Source organism: Callithrix jacchus, chromosome 3, assembly GCF_049354715.1.
Source record: "Callithrix jacchus isolate 240 chromosome 3, calJac240_pri, whole genome shotgun sequence".
Lineage (NCBI taxonomy): Eukaryota > Metazoa > Chordata > Mammalia > Primates > Cebidae > Callithrix > Callithrix jacchus.
In genome coordinates, this window is record NC_133504.1 from 155,680,429 (window position 1) to 155,694,331 (window position 13,903).

Below are 13,903 nucleotides of genomic sequence, written 5' to 3' on the forward strand. Positions count from 1 at the left end.
AGGAAGTTGATAGGGCTGTGTCCACTAGCTGTCGGATCTGCAGGGGAGATCATCATAAACTGAGGTAACAAGGTCACCTGTGCCAGGTGCACACTACAATGTCCATTTCACCGACTCATTCCTCTTTGCAGTTGAATGCTAAGAATAGCAGATTCCCTTATGCCCATTAAAAGAGTTAGTGGATCAAGCTGAAAATTTATCATTTATATTGACCGGACTATACAATAATGGAAAATTTATCTTGAAAAATATTGGTATTTTCTTGCCATCTGAAAGAGACATGGGGTTAAGTGGATGCTAAGTGGGTTAGTTTGTTTTAGCTGCTCAGACTGGATAATTTATACACAACAGTTCTGGAGGCTGGGAAGTCCAACGTCAAGGCACCAGCAGATGTGGTGTCTGGTGAGGGACTGTCCCTCATAGATGGATGTCGCCTTCTTGCTGTGTCTTCACGTGGTGGAAGGGCAAGGTAGCTCCCTCCAGCTTCTAAGTGCACTGATTCCATTCATGAGGGTAGAGCCCTTGTGACTTAACACTTCCCAAATGCCTCTTAATTCTATCACATTGGATATTATATTTGAACACACGAATGAAGAAGGAATGGGATGACATCAACATTCAGACCATAGCAGTGGGTTTGGGGTTTAAGGACTTGGCTCCAGACTCAAAGCGAGGATAGAATCATTTGTCATTTGGAAGGGACTCTTCCACCTTCTAATACTAGGTCACCCAGAACACTCTCACCCAACTCTTCTGTTAGCGGGTTCCTTCCCAGTCTCACTTGAATACCAGCTTCTCAGCTGGGTCTTCTCTGAACATTCTAAGTAGGCAGCCTCCACCTCATGATTGATTTTTGCTTGCTTATTCAAATTACCTCCCTCCCTCACTAGAATAAGAGTGCAGTGATGGCAGATGCTTACTTTGTCGTCTCAGGACCTAGAACAAGGCTTGGTACATCATTGGGGGCACTGTAAGACGGCTGGAGGGTGACAGCCAGGGAGATGTCATACCCGCCAAGCTGGATATGGAGAGGCAGGCAGGTGAAACCATACTATGCAAAGACAGTGGGGCTATAGTGAAGAGGCAGATCCAGAATGAAAGAGCTAACATCCTTTCTAATAACAAACCCATTTAGATGATTTGAACATATGAAATTTAGGAGTAAATTTGATAGTCACATATTTCAAAGAAAGGAAAATAAACAGATCATGCCCTCCTTGGTAAGAAGTACAGAACAGAGATAGGCATTCGGTAGCATTCAATAGACCCACATGCAAACTTGCCTCTATCTCCCTAATGTGCTACTTCACCATCTGCACAGGGTCCCCAAGATGGCACCTCAGGAGGTCACCCTGCAGGGTGCTGAGAGCCAAAGCCCAAGTTTAACAGTAATCAGAGTCACCTTTTCTAACAGTTGAAAGAGATTAAAAACATAGTTATGGGGTTTAGAAGGAAGAGCTTTCTGGAACAGCAGGAAGGAGACACCCCAAATTGGTCAACATCCATCCAAATATGGGATAAGAAAAACAAGGGCAGGAAGATGTAGTCAGAAGAGTGAGGAAAGCAGGCAAATGACTGAGAAAAAGGATGTAACAAAGCTGTTCCCCACCCCTTGGCCATGCCACGTTGTCCAGGCTGTCTTCAGTAGGCTTAAGAAAAGGGCACTGCAGTAATAAAGTGCCATGATTCACAGGAGTGATTCACAGGCTCCATTGTTAACACACACTGTTCAGTTCCTCTCTGCTCTGCTCAGCCAAGCTCTTTGCAGGCCCAGAACCACGACTCTTCGGTGGCACTGCAGGGAAGGGCTGGAGGCGAGACAGTTGTCTATAGCAGGACCATGAACTTGCTACCTGTCCCTACCATGATTATCCAGAGCCAAGGCTCCAACAAGGGTGGGCCCAGGAAAGGATGATGGTGAAAGTGCTAGAGAGAGGCTTTTCAGAAAAGGGTTTGGAAGTGTTTCTGAGTTAGGTCATGTTTTGGCCAAAAATCATGTGAGGGTGTTACTCAAACATGGAAACGTTTTTATAATTTGTTCAAAACTTTCCAAATGAAGAGTTCTGGTGTTATAGTGTCTTTGGTTAAAAATTATAAAACCCTTAATACGTTTTGATTAGTTTGTGTTGTCTGTCATGAGAGAAGATGGAAATTCATTACTCAGATTTCCACAAAAATCTTTGCATAATTGATAAATAAAAATGAAGAATGAGCAATTATGACTTAATGTGATTCGTTGTGTTCTTCTTCCATTTAGAGTTACTAGATTTTGGAAGTCAGTGCATTAAAACCAACCATAAAACTAGGCTGAACTTGGAAAGTGATGTCTGAATGACTAATCACAGTTTTAAAACATTTGCAGTAATGAAGTGCTCATTATTCTTAAAAATACTGAACAGGAGTTTTATCATTAATATTTTTAAACATCGTATTTTAACCTCATTCAAAACTTCTATCAATTTAGTAATGCACAAAATTTATTAATAAACATACATCTCGTGGTAGAAATCCAAATACTTTATGAAGGTTTATAACCAAGACAGCGCTATGGTTATTTTGACAAATACAACGGAAAGTATCTATGAAGCCTAAATACTAAGAACATTCTTTTTAATATTTTGGTATCAAATTATCCAAATAACTGTTGTGGCTGCTCCGTACCGCATAGCTCTTGCATTTCCCTAATCATTCTAGTAATTTCTAGAGAGGGCAGCAAAATAGTTTACATAATAAAGTTTCTCTTTTATAAAACCAAAGGCAATTTTTTTTTTTTCTAAAAACATTACAAAGCAAAGGTTTTCAAAAGTCCAAAGGTAAAAAAGAAATAGTTGTCAAGAGCAAACATTGTATTTAATCACGTCAAATCCTGTGGCGATAGAATTCCTCTGCCCCTGGGTCCACACATAGGGGCCACTCCTGGGAGAGCCCCCCAGTTTTAACTCTGTATCAATTAAAACTACTGGAGGCATTTCAGGGATAAATTGATGTGGGCTCTTCAGAATAGAAGTCAGCTATGTGAAAATGAAGCAGACATCTCTCTGCTTTGTAAATTGATGTCATCAGAAATGGTTCCCCAAACTCACTGGAAGTAAAACTGGGTGGTGCTCACTACTAGGCAGTCAGAAGGCCAGGGATCTACTCTGATCCTGCAGCCAACCATCAGGTGATTCTGAAACTCTCTATACCTCACTCAGCATTTTCCTCTACAAAATGAGGTGGGAGGTGACTTTCTAGTATGAATGAAGGAAAGTTCCCTCCAGCTTTCCCAGTCCAGGATTATTTTTAGCCATGCCAAACCCTTAAAGCAGAGTTTAGATTAAGACAATGTGGCTTTTAAACTATTCTACATAGTTTCTGGGTTTTAACTAGAATTAGTGATCGGAGTCAACTCTTCCTTATAGCGGGCAAGACAGGGCAGCTGAAGGCTGGGAGGCAGTCCCAGAAGCCAGCAGTGGTCTCTGAAGCCTGTGTACCATCAGCAGCTCTCAATGCCAACGTCAATCTGAGTCTGAACTCTATGTATCACTAGTTGTACACACTTAGATGAAAGGCCTCTATAAAAGGACTCATACACGCATGCTGTCAAAGTAGGCAGCTTCCAAAATTCGCCATGGTGGCTTTTATTATGTTAACGTGGTTAATCCTGAACTGTGTTTCCCAGAGTCCCCTTCCCTGGTGGTTCCAATTCAGAATTGGCTCCAAGACGTGCTGGCATGAGATCTGGAAGGCCAAAGTGAAGCAGGTGCCATTTTTCTCTGAGATCATCATTGTTCAATGTGGTGTTGTGATGCGACAGACACAAAGGTCCTCACTCCCTTCTGCTTCACTCCAGCTCTTCTTTCTGAGTGCTGACGAGAATAGCCCAGGTCCACCACTAGCCACCTGGCTATAGACCCACGGGGATGGTCACAGAGCTTATGCCACGTCACCTGCCTAGGCACACTTCAGCAGCGGCGTTGTGCTTTGCTTCTCAAAGATGACCTGGTGACTTAGCCTAATTCACATGCCTTCTGCATCTTCACTTTTCCAGCATTTCACACAGTTGAGTTTGGTCTAATTCTGTAACAAAATCTGGTATTCCATGGGACGTGGAGCAACTCTTCTCCCATTTACCAAAATCAGACACACAAACCTCCAAATGGACATTGTTGTTCTATCCACAGGCCACCCTGAGAGGGAGCTGAACCGAGTGTGCACACTGAAGAGTCTCATCCCATTCCAGGTAGTAGGGCCCTTCTTGAGGCCTCATAATGTCTTAAGAGGCATAAATGGTACCAAAAGAATGACGCCACCAAGTGCACACATGAGTGTTGGGGAAATATAACACAAAACATGGTTTAAAAACTTGGCTCTGAGAATCTTCACACTCTGAGAATCCTCCTGATGCCTCTCTGCATCTTGCTGAGTCAATCACAGTCTGAGGCTGTCCAACCTACATCCATGGGCTCATGTCAACAGTCCTTTCTGCCCAGTGCAATCTCTTAACAGCCCTCATGGCCACATAAAACTGATGGAGCTGGTCTCATCAGTGCTAAACTCAGACCCTGTGTAGAGGCGTTACAACTTACCTAATAGACACTCAGATAACCATACTGGAAGCAGACACCAATATCTCAAATAATCTCACTGATGGTTGGGTAATGGCCACATGCAGACCATAGATGTTCATAAGGCATTCCTTTACTCCCGGGCTGAAAAGCAAAAATCCAAAGTTAAAAAAAAAAAGCACCATAAAAACGTGGGCATGAATTATTTCTTGTTTTATTGCTTTCTTGTTTCTTACTTGATGCAGAGCCAATGTTTTTGAGTAACAGTAATAAGATGTCCAAAATCCAACAGTAAACATTCAAATAGTAAAATCTGATAAAGAACAAAGTCCTCAAACGTTAACTCCTTTAAGTTACATCTAGTGGAACCACTAGGGATAAAGGCTGAACTCATTATCTTGGTTTCTGATGGAAACCGCTATCCTCTGAGCCAGGGGGCAGGAGGAAGTCTCGAGTGCCAGCCACCTGTTCAGGCACTGGGGTCAGCACTGTGGTCTCCCCGTGAAATGGCTAGGGAGACTCATAATGAGTCTAAGTACAGCAATCTCTCCTTTCACCCCAGGATTAAGAAACCCCTACAACAACTGAGAGAATCGAAAGAAACTCCTATGGAACAGAAGAAGTGTTACAATGATAAAGATCAGAAATGACTGTGTTGTCAAGGAAGTGACCTGTGACTGCACAGAACCCCATCTTTTTAAGGAAGCAACCCACTCTAAGTGCACATCGGAGAGGCTTTACACAGCGACTGGCTGCAAGCAGGACAACCATGAGCAGCATTTTGCTTGTTGAAGGCACAGGTCCTCGTCATCCTGAGGGAGGAGTCACTGTGTGCAACCTCTGAAAAATCATCAGCTGTCATAAATCTGATTGCAGCTTCAACCTGATCTTTTTCAAGTCCCAGACTCGTGAGGCACCCCTGAATATCTTGATGTGCCTACTCCTGCAAGAAGTCAGATTTCAAGGGATGGAGACTCAAAGGAACATGATTGCATTACATCACACAACAGGCAAAAATAAATACATGACTCTACAGTATGGGCATGAAACTACCAGGAAAGAAATATCTCAGACCCTACAACTGCAGTTCGTGTGCTAGCAATACCTGGTAGGGTCTAAAAGTGTCAACTGTCCCATAAAGCAACTACCTACTGTGACTTTGATCACCTGTACTTATGGGACAAGCAAAAAATGTATGAAAACACTCTCTATTTTTTTTAAAGACAAACTTCCTTAAATACTAAGGAGAGAGATTGGTTTCACTTGACAGTGATCAAGATATCAAAATTAAATAAATCATTTTCAATTCTTCCCAATGATCATCATAGGTTTCCATAACAAGAATAGGCAAGAACCAACTGCACCTTGCCAGTGACACTGAGGGTGTAGTCACACAAACCCTCTTGGAAGAATGAAGGACCCACACCTTTTCCTGAGGAATGATCTTGAGCTCTTCCAGCGTTTGAAATTCCACGGTATTATGAATGCTCTTTAGAAACACAGTGATACTCAAAAAGGAACCAAGAAGAAAACGTAAGTTGCGTTTATTCGTGTCCACACCATCTAAAGCTACTGTGTACAGTCATCAGGACTGCAGAAGGGACGATTTAGAATCTAAAACAACAACAAAAACACTGGGACACGCCCCTGAATAGCAAGTCTTGAGTTTTTAAGAATCTACTTGCTGGCAAGCCAGTTTCCTCCCTGAGAAGCACACTTCACGCTTCCTTCTCGCCCTCCAGCATCTTCTGTCCCTTTCAGTTAAGGCCTGGACAGTGGAGGATGGTGTTGCAATCTCTCTCGCAGAGCTGTCAGTCACCCGTGGGCTCCGGCTGCGCGTGCTCAGACCCCAGACGGCTTGGCTCTGCGCTCCGCCGCCGCAGCTCCTCCACGCTCTGCAGCAGTGCCGACCGCTCCAGCTCTAAGGTAAGCATGGCCTGCTTCAGCTTGCTCTCGTTGCTCAGGAGCTTCTCAATGGTGGCCTCAAGGCTTTGGATCCTACCATTTGCCACCTGGAGAATAAAAGAAGAAATGAGAATGCAATTGCCCGTGATAACACAGGAGGGATCCAGCGCCCACTTGCGTCCAGCCTTGGGAGCACTCTGGAGCTGTGTTTCAGCCATGATGAGTCTACATTTTTTTTTTTTTTTTTGAGACGGAGTTTCGCTCTTGTTACCCAGGCTGGAGTGCAATGGCGCGATCTCGGCTCACCGCAACCTCCGCCTCCTGGGTTCAGGCAATTCTCCTGCCTCAGCCTCCTGAGTAGCTGGGATTACAGGCACGCGCCACCGTGCCCAGCTAATTTTTTGTATTTTTAGTAGAGACAGAGTTTCACCATGTTGACCAGGATGGTCTCGATCTCTTGACCTCATGATCCACCCACCTCGGCCTCCCAAAGTGCTGGGATTACAGGCTTGGGCCACCGCGCCCGGCCCAGTCTACAGTTTTATCATCAGTTCTGGCCACACAGGAAGGCCATTCTCAGCTCCCCTTGCAGGTAGGTGGACCAGGCCCTTAAAAGCACCCCAAGAGTCCCCAGCATTTTTTTCCCCTGCTGTGGCTGCTGATGCTGTGATGGTGGATCACAACACAGAGGGAACCCAAGTCCCCAGGCACCACCACTGGAAGGGCAGCTTGGATGGGGCCTAAGAATGCTTCAGGGAAGGGGGGGTCTTCAGTGACACAGACTTCCGGTGTGCCAAGCCTCGGGGATTTGGAACTTCACTACTGCAGCAGAGCCTGGCCTATTTTGATGAGTACATATATACACACACAAATTGATTTCGGACTGACAAAAACTCGAAACGGTTTCCACTTGAAGGCCCAAGGTAGTAACAGTCCTCTAATCTGAAATTCTTTGCAAACATAGTGATACTCAAAAAGGAACCAACAAGAAATCAAGTTGCATTTATTCATGTCCGTGCCATCTAAAGCTTCTGTGTAAAGCTAGTGATGTTCAGAGTAACAAGACATCACTATGTCAAGAAACACAGGCATTTCCCTGGAACACATGGAGTCCTTAGAAAAGCCAGGTGTTCTGCTAAGAGGTTGATGTGCCTGGTCTCGGTGACTGCTCACTACCAGCCACAGAGATAAGCAGTATCCTCTCTCCCACCCTACAGAGGAATGAGGCTCTCACTCAGTTTACATCTTCAGCATCTGGCACATAATTAATGCTAGCTAAATAGAACGACCAGGTGTATCTTTCTAGCGACTGTCACTCCTCTCTCTGATTTGCTCGGGCAGGCTTCCCAGGTGACAAGTATGTCAGCTCTAGTGACATGAAGGGGTTCCCTGAGAAAACTGCAGAAACTCTGTAACACTTATGCTGATGTCCCTGAGGCCTTTCTAGCCCGTTCCCCAGCTCAGAGCTGCATCCTGGAGTGCTCTGTGACTGGGTCTATCTCACTTATCCAGTCCAGATTTCACACGCCCCCATTTATTGTAGGTGGGAAAAAAAAGATGCATCTTATCTTTTTTTTTCATTGTTCAAACAAAGAAAACAGTTTTTTTGAACATGCCAACACTTGTGCCAGACAGACAATTCATGACTCAAAGTCTAGCTCTGGCTGGGCCACGAGAACACCTGAAATAGAGTGAAAAAAGGACCAAGAACCTTAGTTTGTCAGCTTACTGGGCATGGGGTGGGCACGCTTGGGGTCTCTCTCTAAGCAATACTCTCTTATCCTCAAAATCCACCCATTGTCAGGGCCCGGGTCAGGGTCTACCCTCATCACCCTGAAGCCTCCCTGCATTTCCAGGTGCAACCTGCAGCTTAGTTAGTAGAGAATTAATCTGCCTGGTCATCTGCAATTCTGCATTAATGTCAGGTCTCAACAACCCTGATGCTTTCGTAGAAGGAAGCATGTCTTCTCTTTCACACATGGTCCTGCCTCCCGCAGCACCTGGCTCAGCGTGGGCGTCAATGACTTGCAGGGATTATGACAAATCCATGTGCATTATTATTTGGCTCCATCTGGCATGTCTATGCAATCATCTGATACACTGCTGCATAAAACAGGTGGTAGAGTTTGCTCTCCAGCTTCTAGACAGTGTTCACATGTGTTTAACAAGCAAAGAAAGGGGATTTCAGTATTTCTAACAATTTCATGAACAGAATAAAAATAGGAAATGGGTCAATTTTGACATTTTGGCCCCCTTAGAAAAGCTATATAAAAATTCAGGACTGTATGAAACACCTTTCCTTGTCTGTGTCTGAAAAGGGTATGAGGCGGCGGCATTATTCTCATATATAAGAGGCGTATTTTCATAGAGGGTCATGGAAAAACTCTATCAAAACACCCACAAGTCAATACAATACAATTCTAGACCCAACTCTTTGAGAGCTGCAGTGGCTTACTCAACTTGGTGGCCACCAGCCCTCAGCACTGCAGGGAGTCAGGAATTACTGGTGGGTTGGCATAGACCACAGTTCTGAACAATCCTTTCAGAAGTGTAGGGCTAGTTGGTCGAGAGAACGACTGACCATTCCAGGGAGAACATCTATAATCACCAATTACTGTCTGATGCCTTTATTGAGGAATGTAGCTAGCTAAGAAGTTTTTCACAACTCCTTGTCTTCACAAAAACAGAAGCACAGGAGCAGCATGAAAAAACTTTGTATGCTCTGTCACCAAAAAACAACATGGTCATTTACCCAATATAACAAACCTTTTATTTGAGAACTATCTATCTTAACAAGCTGAACACTTCAATGCAAATGTGACCTTTATTAGAAGTGTTTCCACCATATTATATTTCAGGGACCTGTTGTTGACTTGGAAGCCATTTAAAATGACCGCCTCTACTGTGTACCCCTACAGGCCAGATGAGGCTCTTCATCCCATTGAGATTTCCCTTCAGGGACAGCTGAGACTTCCAGGGTAAATTGTATATAGGCATATTTTCAGTTACCACATCTCTATCTTAGGGGGAAAAAAAAGTTCAATTTCAGAGTGAGTGATAGTTAGGGCTGCGCAGGAAAAGCATTCGGTCTTGGTTCCTCTCTTGCACATATCTGCTAGGGTCTGCTGGGATGGAATGCCCACTGAGAGGAACACAGACAGACAGGTCAATTCACTAGGCTGGCCTTTCTCACATTGCTGCCAAGCCTGTGTCTGCAAAGCGCATCTTTCTATGGAGAAAAATTAGAGGCTTAGATCAGAACAGAAGGCTTATTCTCAGGACAGACCAGGAACACTATAAAAAATTTGGGCAAAAGTAGGTATTTTTATCCAAAGCCACTCAAAAACAACTTTTAAAAACACCCTCAAAACAATTCCTTAGGGCCGGACGTGGTGGCTCACGCCTGTAATCCCAGCACTTTGGGAGGCCAAGGTAGGTGAATCACGAGGTCAAGAGATCGAGACCATTCTGGTCAACATGGTGAAACGCCATCTCTACTAAAAATACAAAAAGGTAGCTGGGCGCGGTGGCAAGTGCCTGTAATCCCAGCTACTCAGGAGGCTGAGGCAGGAGAATTGCCTGAACCCAGGAGGCGGAGGTTGCGGTGAGCTGAGATCGTGCCATTGCACTCCAGCCTGGGTAACAAGAGTCAAACTCCATCTCAAAAAAAAAAAAAAAAACAATTCCTTAACAGGGACAGCACTGCTACACACTTGTGACATTAAAGAGAGTAGAACATGGCTGGGTGTGGTGGCTCACACCTGTAATCCTAGCACTTTGGGAAGCCAAGGCATGAGAATCACCTAAGGTTGGGAGTCTGAGACTAACCTGACCAACATGGAAAAACCCCGTCTCTACTAAAAATGCAAAAAATTAGCCAGGCGTGGTGGTGCATGCTTGTAATCCCAGCTACTCGGGAGGCTGAGGCAGCGGAATTGCTTGAACATGGGAGGTGGAGGTTGTGGTGAGCTGAGATCACGCCATTGCACTCCAGCCTGAGCAACAAGAGCAAAACTCCATCTCAGAAAAAAAAAAAAAAGAACATATGGTTGCTGTATGCCATGTGATTGACAAGAGAGCTGCACTCCACAGTTAGGTGTTCTTTGCGGCAGTGTGCCTGGGCGATGGGTGGGTTGGGGGGGTGACACTGGACCTGGCCAGCTCCAGTCTCCATGCTGCACTTCAGCACTTGCTCTGCTTGCTCTCCTGTGTGCACAGTCTCAACTGGTCTTTCTTCTGTATGTCCGCACCTGAGTGTATCCGTGTTGAAATGGAAGCTTCTAGAGGGGAGAACTGAGACCTTCATGCATCAAGTCTGTATATGCACCAAGGACTCACAAAGAATTATGATCTACTCCGGTTTGTTATGTTTATTTCTGTGTTACCTTCCTCCTTTACTGTCCCTCTGGACCTAGCTGGCTTTGCTCATTGAAGTTAAAGCTCTTAGACTCTCTTTGAGTAATGACAACTGCTGGCATTCAGGGCCACAGTACCCTGAATCCAAGTTCATCTCTGGGCCTGTCTCCTAAAAGAGTTCGGTGCAGAAACAGACTCTCAGAAAGCCCCGGGACTGTGTGACCTCAGCAAAGGACAATCTGTCTGCTCCATAATGAAAAGGACCCATTCTCCCGGGATACCTTTGATCGCAACTATAAACAGATCAGGGTGGGAAAGGTCCTCTGGTCATGGGAAGGCCCAGCCTGCTGTTGCCTTTGGTGAGTTAATGAACTACCATATTATATCTGTGATTCAGGAAGCTGCTTCATAAACAGGCTCTACCTGCAACTGTTCGAGGAGGTCAAGGTTCTGTTTGCGTAAGCTGCTGTTGCTTTTCTCTAATTTATCCATTCTTTGGTTGTCACTGAGAGGGGAGGAATCGATCAGTTCTTCTTGAAGCACATGGTACTCAACTTCGTAAGCTTGTAACTGTTTAGCAATGTCCATCTCAAATACCTGTTAATAGAAAGAAAAGTCATCAGGTACTAAAATGGAGAAAAACCCCACATGTATAGGCAGGTGCCTGCAATCACGTCAGTGCACACCTGCGAAGCGTCTCCTTTATGCTCCGCTCTACACTTGGTACTAAAAGTGGTAAGAAAAACTATGTGCTGAGAAGGTAATAATTTTACTTGGGACAAAAGGATATAAGAAACATCTTGAAATAATTTAAAGGTAACATTAAGTGCAGGTTTTTGATACTCATCTTCAAAAAGCCAAAAAAACCTCTCATTTAAAAAAACTTATAAAAACGTATTTTTAGTTATTTCACAACTTCTTTTTGCTGAAAATTCTGTGATGTTAGATACATCACTGTTGGTTAAAAGGAGAAAAGAAACAAAAGAATCATAGCCCTATTTGCACAGTCACCGAGTCAAAGTTTAATTATAGTTCAGTTGGGTTTTCAGAGTTACAAGAACAGCTAAGTAATCGGACTGTTTACTAAAAAACTCTCCTTTGCACACAGATATGCAGAAATGAGCCAAAACCCAAATGTCACCCACACTGATGAGTGAATACGGAACAAGGCCTGAGCTGTCTTCTTTCCCACAATAGTAATGGTGATGAAAACACCACACGTGTGAAAAACAAGCCCAAAGTGCACAGTGACTCAAGCTGTTCTTGTCTGTACTTTCTCTTGGTAAGGAAAGCAGGGCGGAAAGGGGAGTCAGAAGACAGCTGCTGCTGCCCAAGGCATTTCCTTTCTTTCCAGTTGTTCCTATAAGAGACTCCCAGGGGCTGGGGGCTCTCAGCACAGCAGTGAAGACCCAGCGCTTATCTGATGGATCTGAGAATGCAGTCAAGCTGGGACCATCTTAAAAAAAAAAAACAACCCTGCAAGATCAGAACACACATACAGAGCATGAAGCCAGACTTTAAAAGGGCAGAAACTGCCTCTCTACTGCATTTCCTTAGGCAACTCCAATGTTGACGTTAAGCAACTCCCTCTTCTGATGGCTCCCTATTAGCTTTCAAACTAGCCTAGCTTCCCTGGAATCAATTTTCAAAATCCAGGTTTACTTTCTCACCATTCCAAACAATCCTGTTTTGTCTTCCTTGAGATTAATTTTTCAGCTTGCTGTTTTTTATTTAATTCAGGGAATAATACTAATAAGGCACAAAAGTCAGTTGATGTCTAAAAACTAAAATCCATTCTATCTGTGGCGTGTGTGTGCATGTGTGTGAGGAGCATAGGCAGGAGAAAGAGAATTGTTTACTGGATTGAACTGATTCTCTTTTGTCCCTCAGAGCCACAGCGAGGTCAGTGGGGATTATTACCTCCATTTGACAACCGAGGTAACTGGCTCAGAGGCCTTGAGTCAGCCCTAAAATCAGGGCTTTACCGGTGACTCTATGAATGACTTGAGCTGGGTACTTAACCTCTCAGCCACAGTTCCTGGCCTCCCACCTGAGGCAGACAGCATCCACCTCCCAGGACGGCTGTGAGAATTAAAAAAGGCAACTCATGGATGTTCCCAGCACATGCCTGGCAGGTTGAGCAGGTGCTCTCTTAGCTAAGGGATCTGCTTCCACACACCTGTCACAAACCCCTCACATTTCAACCTCAGCCAAGCCGTCATCAATGGATGCCACATCATGGAACTTCTGAATAGTCTGAACCGTAAAAACCACAAACGTTAAAACTGAGATTGTTTGGCACTCGTGTATAATTATAAATATGGTGCTGAATGAATATCATGTACACAATTACCTTTTTTCTTCCACAAAGACTTATTTTTAAATGATCTCCTAACCTGGGAAGCCCAGGAACAAAACCCTTTGGTATGTTGTCTCAGATGAATAAAAAAGATGAAAACTAGGTGTTGATGGGAAAATAGAACACATACACTTTAAGGTGTTTTCATATCTTGTCTGAGTCGCTTCTGAGGCTGGACAGGTGCAGCACCCGCCTCCCCCAGGTCCTGCCTAAGCCTTTCCCTGAGCACCGGTCACTACACAAAGCTGCCAGGCACCCAGCCCCTCTGCAAGGGGGACTGGCTTTCCTACAGATGGATGTTCTGTGTTAAGTTAATGGCTCTCAGCTATGCCCAAAGCCATACACTCTTCCAGGCCTCCATTAATCCCCAGGAACCACCCTGCGTTGCAATCATCTTTGCTTAATTGCCTGAAGATCTCCTGACTGCCAAGACTGATGGCCCTTCATTCTGCAGTTATGCCCCCGAATTTATCCCAAACCATGGCAGTACGAGGCTGGTGGTCAAAGGAGAACCTTGGTCACTGAGCATCACTTTCAGTCCTTGGGCTAATTACTTGGGAAAAGAAAAGAAAATGGGAGGGGTGCCTGTCCCTGCACACTTGAGGGCACAAGTGATCCACTGCCAGAAGCAGTTCTCAGCCAGAGGAAGAGCAGGAAGGCCTCACATCAAAAACCTAATCCTTTGGTATGTTGTCTCAGATGAATAAAAAAGATGAAAACTAGGTGTTGACGGGAA

General features: G+C 44.5%; 1 protein-coding gene across 9 annotated transcripts in view; it reads right to left on the reverse strand.

Annotated features, from left to right (window-relative positions):
• Positions 1 to 4,745: 4,745 nt before the first annotated feature.
• Positions 4,746 to 13,903, reverse strand: part of TBC1D1 (TBC1 domain family member 1) — a 234,596-nt gene continuing 225,438 nt past the window's right edge. For all 9 annotated transcript variants that reach the window (XM_035293897.3, XM_035293899.3, XM_035293898.3 and 6 more), the window contains 2 exons: positions 11,232 to 11,405; positions 4,746 to 6,559 (listed from right to left, as the gene is read on the reverse strand). In XM_035293897.3, coding sequence (XP_035149788.1) covers positions 6,359 to 6,559; positions 11,232 to 11,405 — 375 coding nt within the window. In that variant the 3' untranslated portion in view covers positions 4,746 to 6,358. The remainder of the gene's footprint in view (positions 6,560 to 11,231; positions 11,406 to 13,903) is intronic.